Below are 14,949 nucleotides of genomic sequence, written 5' to 3' on the forward strand. Positions count from 1 at the left end.
ATTTCTCCTGGCTTCCAAATATCTGACTATGGCCCTTTCTCAGGTAATGTCAGTGTAAATATAGTATCACCACAACTATACTTACTTTTTCCTGTAATTATTTATGTATTGTCTGTTTTCCCCATTATTTTTACATTCCACATGGCTGGTGTCTGTTAGGTTCCCTCAAGCACCTAACAGTGCTTCGTGCATAGTAGGTATTCAAGGCATATTTGGTGAATGCAGTATGAGCCTTAGTGATGTATGTCACTGAAGGGTCACTGAATTTTTAAAGAGGCTTCATGTTGTGTTTGTCCAGTTTTTCACAGCCTCGAATTAGAAGTCTTATTGATTTCACATCACTTTAAATGTTGTGTAGTGTCATATTTCACAGTTCTCTGCTATTGTGGAGAGACGGAGGCCAAAAATACTGTGTTGAAATACAGATAAAAAAAGGAAAAAAAAATGGCCTATGTTTGACACGGTAAAGAGAACTGGCCTCAAAATGGGGTGGTGTTTTCAAAGAGTAGCTTGTGTTTTATAACTTCTGTGCCTACTCCAAAAGTTGTGTTAACCTACCATAAACTAACCAGTCCACAGTGCCTGGGCATATTCATTTTGGGCCAAACTGCTCTGTCTATGAAATTGTACTGATGTAGAAGTAGCTTTGGGCCACTTGTTTTCAACTAAGTGCTACGAATGGGTAGAGTAGGGACATTTATAATATGTGCCGAAGCAGCTGGGTGATATTACATTACTATCCTAGGAATACTGAGGAGTGGTTATTTTTAGCTTTCACCTGAGCAAACATGACTCAGTTTGTTGACCTGAATCCATCTAGTTCCTTCTTAAGTACACAAACTATTAATCCCTAGAACCATGCTGGCGACTGAGGCCTTCCTTGCATATAACTGTTGGTTAAGTTGACTGTGGCTTGTTCAAAGGTCACAGATAATTTCAGCTTCTCCCATTTCATTCTCTTCTCTTACAATAAAGTCCCCCACACTTTTTAAAAATTTAAAGACAGAAATCAAAGTTCTTTTGATTTTAGACACTGCTTTGTGATCTATGTAGTCACATTGTTGGCTATAGCTGATGAAAACACCTTCTATAGTAGGCAAGGAGCTAAGAGCTATAGACTTTGTTTTTGGCTTACTTTGATATGCTTTCTACATAAGAAACACCTGGAAATTCACTTTTAGCTGGAGTAGGAAGTTGTCTTAAACTGTAAACATGTTATTCAGGGAACATTAACTGTCCATGTTTGAATAACAGAATGTCTGTTTACTTTCTCAAATAATACAAGGGTTTTGCCTTTTGAGCACTATTAGAAATGGAAAATATTGAATTATCTTCAGGTTTTTAAAGTTATACAAAAGGTTTTTTAGACTAGATTTATTCAAGTGAAGAAAAATACTTGTGATTCTTATAGAACAGCTTGAGATGCACTTGCGGCTTCCCAAGTTCATTGCCATGATATTTATGAAAATACTAGTATTCCTGGGATTTTCTTCTTTATGCAAGAAACACTAGACTAATGAAAGAATGAAAATAATTCAGGCTGCTACAAAGGCAGGCGTTCACCGTGTCCATTAAAAATGCAGCCTTTGTGCCTGTAAAGTGTTCAGCTTCTCTGTTATTAAGTTTGGAATGTGGTTTTGGAGGTTAACTGGGAACTCAGATAGTTATTTTTCATTTTGGTCTAAGGAGGGAAAGACTTGTTTTTCAAAAGGAAAAAAAAAAAATAAAGAAATGAAAAAAGGTTAGGTTCATTTTGGAAGAATAGAAGTTTTAAAATGTAGTAACTATTTTCTGCAGCAAATAGTCAGTTTGAGTATGTTAGCCAAAAATAGAATTCGTGACTTTTGTCTCCCTGTTTATTCTCCAACCACATTAAAAGAAGTTTAGTTAAATGTGCCATTTGGTCTTTGTAATGTTGGTGGGCTATTTAGCAGAGTCAGGATAACCAAAGTTTGATTGGTTCATATTTCTAATAATAAGTGAGATGTCTGATTTTAGATGGATTAGGTGTAAAATGTATTCATGATACAGTTTTGAGTTTTAAAGAAAAACTTCCCTGGCCTGGATTAGTGGTAGCTCTGTGTTGTGGTATTCAGGATACTACATTGAAGAACTTTCAGCTAGAGTTTAGCAGTGCTGTGTTTTCTGGCAAGTTTTAGTAGGCATCATCCCAACTTTCTGGGAACATAACATTTTACTACTCAAAATTTACTGTTAGGATTGATATTTAGGGATAGAAAAATGTGTATTTGAGCACTAGAAGTAGGGCAAAGTATTAATAATACACACTCTTGCGTCATAAATGACTTTTCCTCTTGCTTTACATATTCCTCTAGTTGCTATTTGATCTCTGTCAAGTAAGAGATGATTTCTGTTCATAAAGGGTCTGAAAGCACTGCATGTCAGGCATCATATGTGCAAAATTAAACATATTTAAACCATGCACATAAACCAGATTTATGTTTTCCTTCCACTACTTTCAGAGAAAAGTTTTATAAATAGATTTAAAAATATATTGTAGTAGAAGGATCTACATGAAGAAAACTATGAAAATTTTCAAAGAGATATTAAAATGGACTGCAGTTAATAAAGAAGTGATCACTGTTCTTGGGTGGGAAAACTAAATGTCAGGAAAGGATGCTGACTCTGTCCACATTAATTTATAGATGTAATGTAATTTCAATCAGATCCCAGCAAAAAATATAAACATGAAATGGCATGGGGGAGGGGTTTTACTCTATCAGATATTGATATAAACCATCAGTTTACGTGACTTAAAACCATGTTGTGTTGGGCCATGAATTTACAGTCCAACACATGGAAATAGACTAGATTGTCCAGAAATATCTATTTGTATACATAAGACAAAGGTGCTGTCATAAAGCAACAAAAAAGGAGAGTTTGTTCAGTAAAGAATAATTTAAATATTTAGAAAAATGAAGCTAGAGTCTCACCTCATCCCTTATATCAAAACAAATTCCAGGTGGATCAACTATTTAAATATTTTAAAAATGAAATTTTTAAAAATGACTAGAAGGTAAAAGTTTATTGAATTTGGAGATTAGAAAGTCTCTCTATACACAGAAGAATGGGGAGAACATAAAAGTGTGATTGTACATGAAATCTGGGATTTCTCTGTATTAAAATATGCCGTAAACAAATTGAGACAGCAGAGGGAAAAGTTGAGGTAAATCACTAACAAAACATATTAGGCAAAGAATTATTCTTATTTATAGACAACCTTTACAAAACAAGGGGTGGGGGTTATAGGTAAATTAAAAGGGTGTATCGTGTGATTATTTTGCAACCACTAGTTGAAAAATTTTAATTACATAGAAAATGTTTATAATATAATAGCTAAAATTAATTTTATATTTTTTCATGTACTTTCAAGCACTGTTCTGAATACTTTTCATATGTTAATTTGTTTAATGTATACAACGACTCAGAAAGTGTGACAAGATCTGAGACATTGAGGAAGTGATTCCAAGGGAAATCGAAGCCAATGACATTGTGTCTTCTGTCCACAGTCCCCTCCCCTCCATGGAGATGAGTCCTTGGTTCCAGGTCATGCTGTTTATCCTGCAGCTGGACACTGCATTCAAGCTATTATTTTTGCCATTTAAGATATAACAAGACTAATACACAGACAGGTTTAGAAATTCACCCCAAACTTTGCTAGCTTGGATTCATGATGACACAACCAGAAATGAGAGAGCCAGGCAAGTTGGCTTCACAGCTTGTGTTATTTACCACTGTTCTACTCTACTTTGCTAAGTGATTAAAAAGAAGAAGCTACAAATAGGTATGACCCTATTTTGTAACAATATGTGTTAATATTAGTATGTATTTTAAAGTTATACAAATTAATTCCTCTATAAATTTGTATCTAGTTACACACTCATAGAAAAGACAGATAATACTTTGATATTTTTCCAACAGTGGTTACTTCTCTTTAGTGGGATTTTGGGTAAATGTTGTTTGGAACTTCAACATTTCTGTATTTTGCAAATTTTCTGTTATAATTATGTGAGCATTTTATAATCACAAAATTGTGTTGTTAATGTTATATATTTCAAATTTGATGATCCCTCTTGAAATGCATGTATCGTATTTTAGTATATCCTTGAAGTGTCAGTCAGTGTTTGGGTTCCATCCTCTGATAGGTACATTAAATGGGGGCCCAAAGTCAGAAAAACTCTTTCTCTCAATCAAAAGCAGGGTTGTAGAATTTCAGAGTTAAGAAGAATCTTAGAAACCAGCCATCTTGCTTGAATTTTAGAAGCCAACCATCTTATTTCTCAGTTGAGGATCCTGAAGCTACTATAGATTTAACCAATTTACCCAAAATTACCTGAGAGTAAGTCATTCAACCAGGCTTCAGACCCAGGTCTTCTGACTTCAGACACTGTGTTCTGTGAAGCCCCTGAGGTCTCCAAGCCCTCAGGCAGGTGGAAAGTGAAGCACAGTTGATTTTTGTGACATTTGTTTGGAATGAGGAAGGAACTGAACAAAACTGAAGAAAACAAATGTATTCTTTCAATAAATAACAGTCACTGAAAACAATGGGAAGGCTCTTGGGGATGCTTTATGATGCCTCTGGAGGTCACTGAAGGATCCTCACCCGGATTTGGGAGATCTCTTGGTATTAATGACCTCAAGTTATAGAAGGTGGTGTGAAAAATGGAGAGAGGACAGTAGTGGAAAGAATATTAGAAAGAAATAGGCACTTCCGTGGATGATTCTTCTAAAACAGGAAAATATTCTCTTTTCAGCTCCAGGACCCACAACGGCAGTGTCCTACATGTCAGTGAAATGCGTGGATGTCCGTAAAAACCATCACAAGACAAAATGGTTAATGCCTTGGGGACCCAACCAGTGTGACAAGATCCGAGACATTGAGGAAGCGATTCCAAGGGAAATCGAAGCCAATGACATTGTGTTTTCTGTTCACATTCCCCTCCCCTCCATGGAGATGAGTCCTTGGTTCCAGTTCATGCTGTTTATCCTGCAGCTGGACATTGCATTCAAGCTGAACAACCAAATCAGTAAGTGCATTCTCCCTATCCCTCTCCTATCCTGGAGAATTTCTCTCTTCAGGCTTTTCAGAACCAGTTATAATAACAGTAAAATAATAGTATTACTAGTGACAATTATCGACTGCTTTCTACTTACTAGACACTTTTCTGAGTACTCTACCTGAATTAACCCATTTAATTCCTAGAGGTAGGTCTTATTTCATTTTACACATAGAAAACTCAGACATCAGTGAGACTGCCCAAAGTCAGAAGGCTAGAGAGTGGAAGAGCTGGAATTCAAAGTCAGGCGGCCAGAGCCCTGCCCTAACCAAGTTTCATCACCTCTCTAGTGCTGAGAGGGAGCTCATCCTAGTGGAGTGATTTGAGGGTTTCTGAAAGGTCCCATCTTTGCAAATGTCTTTTCTGGCTGGGCTTTGAGTGAAGCCATTGTCTTAGAAAAATATACCTGTCAAAATGGGAATACCAACCCACGAGCACCCATTTTCCCACAAACCAGGTTATTTTTCTAGCTTACTCAATTATGATTCAAGACTCTGAGGGCATGAGGCATATAAACATTTTGTGAGGAGAAGATTATTGGGTGATTTTGGAGAGGAAGATCCACTTGTGGCATCTGAGGACAGTATAAGGAATCTGCAATTGAGAAGGAAGAGAACGTTTTTTACTGAAGCAGGATCAGGGGTGAGAATGAAAGAGAAAAAGGTGTGTTGAAGACAGATCTGCCTAGGGCCTATCCATGGATTAAAGCACGTTTTCAATTCTAATTTTCCTGTATCAACAATTATCTTGATACACAATCACATTGATTTTACTCTGTTTAGGAGTTGGAGCAGTATATGTGCCTGGTTGACATTTTATCTGGAACAGATTATGCTAAGATAATTTTTCAAAATGTAGAGTTTCCACCCTACCCCTAATTCATTCAGTCTCTTACCCATTATTTCAAACTGTTTTTGAGTACCCACATACCAAATTGATGGCTGGACATGTGGTTACATGTAAAGACACTGTCCTTCAAGGGGCTTATAGTTAAGTGGAAATGACAGGCAAATAACCAGTCATTACAGTAGAGTGTGCTAGGTGCTGTGACCAAGGTATACCCAGGAGCTGTGGGAGCATAAAGAAAAGGCTTCAGAGCAGAGAAAGGGAAGGCTGCCTTGGTGCGTATACACACACGTGTGTGTGTGTGTGTGTGTAGAGGTGAGCAGACACATCTTTGAGGTGAGTGTTAAATAGTGAAAACCCTGACAAGGAGTTGGGTTGAGGGTGGGTGCAAGTGGAAGAGTACTTTAGGTAGAAGTAATGGCTGATGGGCACATCTGGACCTTCATAACAGCATTCAAGTGGTACTTCCCACATCCGTATTCTCTTGCCTATTGACTTGCTTACTCATTCACTGCTTGTGTAACACATTTGTTCATTCCAGCTTTATTAAGTCTCAGCCATGTGTTAAGCAGTAGGTACTGAAGATACAAGATTGAACAAAGCACTAGGGAAGAAGTGGTTGGGAGAAAGATACTTAAACATACCATAAGGAAAGATAAGTGCTATAACGAGAGGAATATGCCATATAATATGTGAGAATCGGGCAGGAAACTTTGCTATGAGGTTAAAAACTGAGACTAAAGCTAATGTATATATCTTGAGGTTTGGGCTTTCATAGTCCTAATTCTAAGAATGTATTCAAGGAAAGGAGAATTACAACAGTTAGAGGAGCCATGGTAGGCTGACATGGGTAGATTAACTGGCTCATTTATGTTTTGGTGTGAAGGTCAAGGACAGAGTTTTCTGTTATCTGGTTGTCTGTTGTGTATTTCAGGAATAATGTTCCCAGACAGACTCCTAGCTCCAAGTATAAAGGAAATGATTTACTCTGTAATAGAAATTAAATAATTGCTCTGTATTGGCTGTATTAGTGCTGGGTATAACAAATTATCCTGAAATTTAGCAGCATAAATCAATAAGCATGTATTATCTCCCTATTTCTCTGGGTCAGGGATCTGGCTACAGCTTAACTTGGGAGTCTGGCTGAGCTTCTCTTTTGAGGTTGCAGTCAAGGTGTTGGTCTGGTCTGCAGTCTCATGAGAAGGCTTGAAGGCTCGACTGGTGGAGATCTGCTTCATGTGGTCACTCATGTGGTTGCTGGTAGGCCTTGTTCCATCACCACATGGGCCTTGCCATGGGGCTGTCTTAGAGTAGGTCCCCCCCACCCCTCAATAAGGGCTAGTGATGAGAGAGAGGCAGAGAGAGAGAGAGAGAGAGAGAGAAAACGCAGGTGCCTAAGACAGAAGCCACTCAGTCTTAGAAGTGACATCTCATCTCTTCTACTGTATTCTACTGGTTAGAAGTGAACGAGTAAGTGCAGCCCACACTTGAGATTACATATGGCATGAATATCGGGAAATGGAGATCATTGAGGACCAATGAGTTGATCAATCAAGCCTATATGATGAAACCTGCATAAAAACCCAGACGGAGAGCTTCCAGGTTGGGGAATCAGAATGCTTCCACGTGGCACCATACTGGACCCCAAACTCCATGAGGACAGAAGCTCCTTTGTTAGGGATCTTGCCCTATGTATCTAGATGTTGATTTGTATCTACTTTAATATCTTTTGTAATAAACCTATAATCTAATTAATAAATGGGTTTCTGAGTTCTGTGAGCAGCTCTAGCAAATTAATCAAACCTGAGAAGGGGGTTGTGGGAACCTCTAGTTCGTAGCTACTAGGTTGGAAGTACAGGTAACAACCTGGACTTGGCGGCTGGCATCTGAAGTCTAAGGAGGGGACCATGGGATCCTCCATTCTGTAGCCAGTAGGTCAGAGGTGCAGGTAACAACCTGGGCTTGTGATTAGCGTCTGAAGAGAGGGGCAGTTTTGTGCGACTGAGCCCTTAACCTGTGGGATCTGATGATGTCTCTGGGTAGATAGTGTCAGAATTGAGTTGAATTGTAGGACACCCTACTGGCATCAGAATTGTTGGATGTGTGGGAAATTTCACACCCCATCCTTATTGGTTGTCAGAACCTATTACATATCTTAATAACTTCACAGATGAATTGCTTCCCATCAAATATTAATTCTAAACATCAAAAATGCCTATGTTGGTAAGGCTTTAACTAAAACATTGCTATATGTAAATGAAATGTGAATGCATCTTATGGTTTTTTTTCCCAAGTACATCTTCAGGTTCCAAAATATATTTTATCTTCATCTAGAAAAAGAGTGGACTAAAGATTCTTTATCTTAGAAACATACTTTAATTTCTTATAACGTGAGGGTCTGCACTTAATAGGGGCACACTAAAAAATTTTTTTCCGAGCGAGGGCTACTCTTCGTTGCAGTGCACGGGCTTCTCATTGTGGTGGCTTCTCTTGTTGCGGAGCAGGGGCTCTAGGTGCGCAGGCTTCAGTAGTTGCGGCATGTGGGCTCAGTACTTGTGGCACACAGGCTTAGTTGCTCCGCGGCATGTGGGATCTTCCCGGACTAGGGATTTAACCTGTGTCCCCTGCATTGGCAGGCAGATTCTTAACCACTGTGCCACCAGGGAAGCCCCCCACACTAAAAATTTAACAAGATAGACAGCTAACAGTTCCTTCAATAAATGTATAAAATAACTGAAACCATAGAGTCATCAAGAAAACCAGATCAAAAAATGCTTATTTTGAGCAGTAGCTCTGGGTGGAGGCTGTTGACTTTAATATGAAAATGTTAGGGGCTTACCTGGTGGTGCAGTGGTTGGGAGTCCGCCTACCGATTCAGGGGACACGGGTTCGTGCCTCGGTCCGGGAGGATCCCACGTGCCGTGGAGCGGCTGGGCCCGTGAGCCATGGCCGCTGGGCCTGTGCGTCCGGAGCCTGTGCTCCGCAACGGGAGAGGCCGCAGCAGTGAGAGGCCCGCGTACCGCAAAAAAAAAAAAAAAAAAAAAAAAGAAAATGTTACATTTTGGGTTTATGAGAATATTTTTTCTTTAAATGTATTCTCCTTACCTTTTGCTTGTGGGCATTAAGGAGGGCATTGATGAAAGAGGGATGGTATGTCTTTGCTGATTGATATAGACATATACACACATACATATATTTTAATTATAATAATATTTATAAGACATGGTAGGTCTGGGTTTTACCCTGATCCTTATATTAAAGAGTATGTGCAGCTGCCGGTTCACTTTTTATATTTTATCATTGTTTGGATGCCTTTCTGACAGCAAGAGTTGGGGCAGAAGAAAAAAGATAAGTGTGGTGAACAAGATCCTATTATATGTGGATGGCTTTCTGTTTATCAGAGATTCAGCTGTAGCAATATTACCTCAAATGGAAGGAAAAGTCAGGCCAATCCTATTTTTTTTTAAACTTTCCTAGACAGTCTGTGAAATGAGTTTCAGATTTCAAGTAGTAAGAGATTTCACATTTGGACTATGAAGTTAAAGTTAGGATTATATATATATATATGTGTATATATATATATGTATTCAGAGTTTTCATGTATCTTTGAAGGGTCTTTGAGCAGATAAAATAATCTAAGGACTCTATATTTTAAAGGACAGTCATTTGGTGCTAAATTTTATTCATTTTATTTTTAAATTTATTTATTTATTTAAAATTTTTATTTATTTATTTATTTTTGGGTGAGTTGGGTCTTCGTTGCTTCACGCAGGCTTTCTCTAGTTGCGGCAAATGGGCTACTCTTCGTTGCGGTGTGCGGGCTTCTCATTGCGGTGGCTTCTCTTGTTGTAGAGCACCAGCTCTAGGCATCGGGCTCAGTAGTTGTGGCATGTGGGCTCAGTAGTTGTGGCTCTCGGGCTCTAGAGCACAGGCTCAGTAGTTGTGGTGCACGGGCTTAGTTGCTCCATGACATGTGGGATCTTCCCAGATCAGGGCTTGAACCCGTGTCCCCCACACTGGCAGGTGGATTCTTAACAACTGCGCCACCAGGGAAGCCCTGTTTATTCCTTTTAAACTTTCAATTTAAGATGATACAGGTTTTGGCTAGGATTTGAAATCTTGACAATCCATCAGAAACTGAATAAGAATTGACATTCACTTTAAAAACTGGTCATTGTTTCATCAACTTCAAGATTTCATCAGACTGGTGTTTTTTGGAGGGAAATGATGATATTATAGGGTAATTTACAGTAATAAAAGTGTTTAGAGAATGTGTATATTTTATTTGATTGTTGAAAAAGATGATATTCCATGTTTATTATTCAATAAAAGTAATCCATACTTGAAAAAGCAATTTTAAGCAGAATCCCTACTATCATTTTTAAAACATAAACAGTTAAAAAACCTACAGTTGTCATTCAGTAATAAGTATGAAAAGTAGTAGCCAGTTCAACTTGTAAATGGTGATAGTTTTAAAACTATAGTCTGCAGGATCTGGGAAGGGAAAGCCAGTTGAATAGAATCTAGTTCTAGATGCTTAGAAAGGGGACATTTCAGTAAATGCCAATTACAGGTGGCCCTCCGTATCTCATCCTTGGATACTGAGGGCCTATTGTACTATGGTACTTTGTATAGGTTACTTGAGCGTCCATAGATTTTGGTATTTGCTGAGGGTTGAGGGTGGAGGGTGGTCCTGGAAACAATCTCCTTGGATAACGAGGGATGACTGTACAAATTCTGAGCAGACCTGTCTGTTGAAATCTATGTTTGGGTCACTGCTGACTTTTACCTAAACATTTCAGAGGCATGGAATTAACGTGTTTGTCAGGGCACAAAGGTGGTTCTTCTATAGAGTTGAAAGAGACAGAGAACTTCAGTTTTTGCTCTGGAGAGTTAGAAAATGGAGGGAGTGTGAGTGGACTAAAAAGTGTCAAAAAAAAGTCAACCTAAACATCTGGTGTCTGGATGGTTGATCATTGAGAAAAATGAATGCTTATCTATGTGATGCGCTTGGATTGTTCTGTAACAGCAAATTCTGTTACTTGAAAATATCCTCTAGAGTGGGTGTATGTCATCCTTTTTAAAGTGTTGTATCAGTCACTTAATTTATGTATGTATTTGTGAAATACAGGTTTGGGTTGGCTAAAATGGTACCCACTTGTAATGGAATGTCGCTCTACTGATTACAACTGCAAGTCACATACTTAGCATAACCTCAGACTCTCCATGGGGCTTCTTTTGAGGAACTTGGGTGGAGAGATCAAAGAAGGAGGCTTTTTTTGACATGTCTCTACCCAGCTTTCAAATCTACTGTTGAAATAGAAGCACTGAAATTCTTTGGCAGAAAGCCTCAAGGTGGATTGATCTGTCTTGAGTAGTAAATCTAGGATTTCAGGGGTCTAAATATCCCTTAGGATGAAGAAATACTGATAAATGGTGTGGGATGGGGAAAGCCAGAGCATTTATTCTGTTCTTAGGTAATGAAGTCATTATGTTTTGCCTCGAACCCCGTGCTGTACGCTATAATTGAGTATTGTCTTATTTGCTTGTTTCATTCTTGCAAATGACTACATGTAACGATGGAATTATTTCTATAACAAGTGATTTTTCTTTTCTCAAACTGAAAACATTTCTGTAAAACATTTCTAGTAAAAAAAAAAAAAGTAGAATGATATTATTACCCAGTCATTTTTCAAGTTAGATGGCTGAGTGTCCTGGGAGGAAATTGCCTAACTTTTTATGAAATGATTGTGTGCTTCCATTTATGTATCTATTATAGAATGTTAGTTAGACACCACATGAAGACAGAATAAAGGAACAATCTGCTGACTGTAGAAAATAAACTGTCACATTATCTAAAATGATTAGGGATGAATTTATAGAAGGAAGAAAGACGGAATCCTATTGTGATCTTATTGTTGACCATCAGCAAGAGTCATGGTTCTTAATTCCATTATATTTTGAGATGCCTCTTGGAAAAAGTCCACAAAGAGAGCTTAATGGGGCAGAGGATTCTGTACACCATAAAACTACAACTACTGTGATGGAACAGACCATTGGTAATATGGTATTCACATAACTGGAATTCCATGCTTCATCAGATAATCCTCTTTAACAAACTATACTAAAGCAAGTCACTGAGAAGAAATCTAATTCTACCCTCCCACTCCCATTCCCCCACTTCCCCTAATAGGGACCTTCTTTTATTCATGACCATGTCACAGTCTCTATTTATAAGAAACATTTCTGATTGGACAGTTTTTGTTACAGGCTGGTGACACCAAGATTTTTTAAGTTACCTTTTAAATTTCTTTACCTGCCCCAGAGTCAATGTGAGCAGAAATAAAAACCTCAAATTTTTCATCTCCTCTCGCCCCTCCCCCTTAAAAAAAGATAAGCTGAAAAAGCTCAAAACACACCAGAAAGATGTGGCAGACTTAAATGGAGTGGGGTTTGAGGTGGTGGGTAAAGGTAAAGAGGTTGTCACTATTCGAGATGGATTTACACGGCCATTCCTTTTTCTTATGGAGTCGTGTTTCCCCTTCAAACCAAGGCTAGAACCTAGAACTTACAAGCATGACTCAGTCTTACCTACTGACTTGAAATAGAAGGAAACTAAAGTCGTGGGAGAAGACCATATTTTGTTGATTAACCCAGGATAGTGAATATTAAGGACATCATGTTTGTTTACTCTCATTGATGGATTATCTTTCCCTTTGCGGGAATCTTCAGGCACAACTTTGGAATTAACCATTGTGAACGTGTTTATATTGGCAGGAGCATGGGAACCTTTGGCTTTGTTTTATTTGGGTGTGATGGGTGTAAGCACGTGACTTGGACAGCATCACTATAAAGCTGTCTGGATCTCTATATCTGGCTCAATGGTTTTGGGTTCTGTATTTCCAAATGAAAAAATCCAGTTGAGAAACAGAGTTGGGCTCTTTCAAAACCTTCCCAAGATGTTTTATTAATGTTTATAGTTTGCTTATCCAGTCCCTCCCACTTCCTTCCAGTCATTCATTGACTTACCAGTCCATTTAACATTGGAAGCTAGACCGTTTTGGATTGGTCTTTAGTCTTAGCAAAACACTCATCTATGGTGTTGAATAATTTGCAGTAATTGTTACTAAACATCAACTGTGTGATTGCAGGCTCTGAGCACTGGAAGATTGGTTAGAGTGCTGCTGGTCTAATTATCTTTAACCAGGAGTCTATGGGTAGGGTTCAAGGGCCACATGAGCCCCTGATACTCTGTGAAATTTTAGTCATATTTACTTATGTGCCTTTTGGGAGTAAAAGGGTTTCTGGCTTTTGTCAGGTTTTCAAATGGGTGTTTGGCCCCAAAATGTTAAAGGACTAGTCCTTTAGTTTACTAGATGAGGAAACCTTACAATACTTGCCCACTGTAGCACAGCTGGCTGGAGACAGAGCAGGATCTCCTGGTGTGTATCAGCCATGTAGGCAGGTGGATGGTACCTAGCAACAAGTAGCTACCGTATACAGAGCAGTGAGCCTTCTGCCAAACAGCGGCCTCTAAGATTCTTGGACAGAAGTTGTGCTGGTCTTTCTAAAATGGTGTATTCTCTATGTTTTTTTTTTTTTTTAATCTCCCAAGTTCAGGAAATGTAGTGCAGTCTAGAATCTAGACTAGGAGGTAGGCTGGTCCTGTTTATAGTGCCACAGCTGCAGATCACCCATGTGTCTCATTTCCTGCTCTGAGTTTAGAATATAAATGAGGAGATTCTCTTTGCATCCATAACAAGTATATCCTGGTTACTAAAATAAAAGCCTGGTGACATCAATGAAAAATGGGAACAGCAAAGCCACCAGCAGCAGCAGATTCCTTGTTGGTGCTCCACTATATATAAGGTGTTTTTGTGCTTTTACCTCCTCTTCTAATTTGGGGTATTTTTGTTAATATTTAAATGCCAGTCAATCACCACATAGCTAATATGAGGTTATTTTATGGGGAATCATACCTTTATTTTGGGTAACCTAAGAAAATATGAAGTAAAATTATTTTCTGGATGATGCTTTTCAAAGCAAAAGAAAGTTAGATGGGGAAAGAAAATTCTTTGTTAAGCAAAGCAGAATTCTACTTGCAAAAGTGCCAGGGATTCTACAATGGAAAAAACCACTTTCTTCAACATCTACCTACTGTCTACACACTGATGCTAGAAATGGTTCCAGTTCCTCTTTTGCTTTAGTAAGTTAGTGCTAATGGTATTAGTAGGAGAGGTAGTAGTAATTCTTTAAAGGAAGAAGAGGTTCTGGTTTTTTAATTGTTCTGGTTTAGGTTGTTTCCTAAAGTAGTTGTCCAATGAATCTATCTTTCCTGCCTTGCTGGTTATTCATATTATGACCACAAAGGAAAGCCCAGGCCTGACCTAACAAGCAAGATTATGTGTTCTTTAAAGGTAAAGGTTGGGGGAAGATTGTAAACATTTAAATTTAGTTATCTTCTAAAAAGTTACTGTCAACATAGAAAAGAGTTTTAATAGTTGAAGTTGTTCAGCAATGAAAAGGCTGTCTCTTCAAGTAGTGAGCAGCCTGTCATTGGTAGTAATCAACCAGAAGCTGGTTGAGGGGGGAATTATAATGATGACCCCAAGTGATAACTTGCATTTGGTGGTGATTTCTTTACAAAGTACTTTTGTACTAGGAGTGCTGGTGGTTGTCTGTGTTGCCAGCCATTTGCTTTGGCCTCATGTCATTTTCCTGCAGAACTTGTCTATCTCTCCTCTCTGATTGTGGGCTTCCACCGTGCCTGCTGAGTGGGCACCTGGCCACATGGTCAGTCCCCCAGCCACAGGTGATTGGATTAGGATGGGCCCTTGCCCCAAGGGGGAACAATCAGATTCTCTCTTATAACAAATCGGGATTCACTATTTCTAGGCCCACCTTCATTGGCATTTAAACTGAAGAGTCCTGGGGGCTACCTGGGCAGCAGGTGTTGGAGATGTTGGAGAGAAAAGTTGTTTGGCAGATTGGGAAAATCAGATGCGAAGAGAAAAATGGAGACAAA

General features: G+C 38.7%; 1 protein-coding gene across 4 annotated transcripts in view; it reads left to right on the forward strand.

Annotated features, from left to right (window-relative positions):
• Positions 1 to 14,949, forward strand: part of WLS (Wnt ligand secretion mediator) — a 106,206-nt gene that overhangs the window by 33,474 nt on the left and 57,783 nt on the right. For all 4 annotated transcript variants that reach the window (XM_081225774.1, XM_081225775.1, XM_081225776.1 and 1 more), the window contains exon 2: positions 4,776 to 5,048. In XM_081225774.1, coding sequence (XP_081081900.1) covers positions 4,776 to 5,048 — 273 coding nt within the window. The remainder of the gene's footprint in view (positions 1 to 4,775; positions 5,049 to 14,949) is intronic.

This window comes from Mesoplodon bidens (genome assembly GCF_964165515.1).
Source record: "Mesoplodon bidens genome assembly, chromosome: 2".
NCBI lineage: Eukaryota > Metazoa > Chordata > Mammalia > Artiodactyla > Ziphiidae > Mesoplodon > Mesoplodon bidens.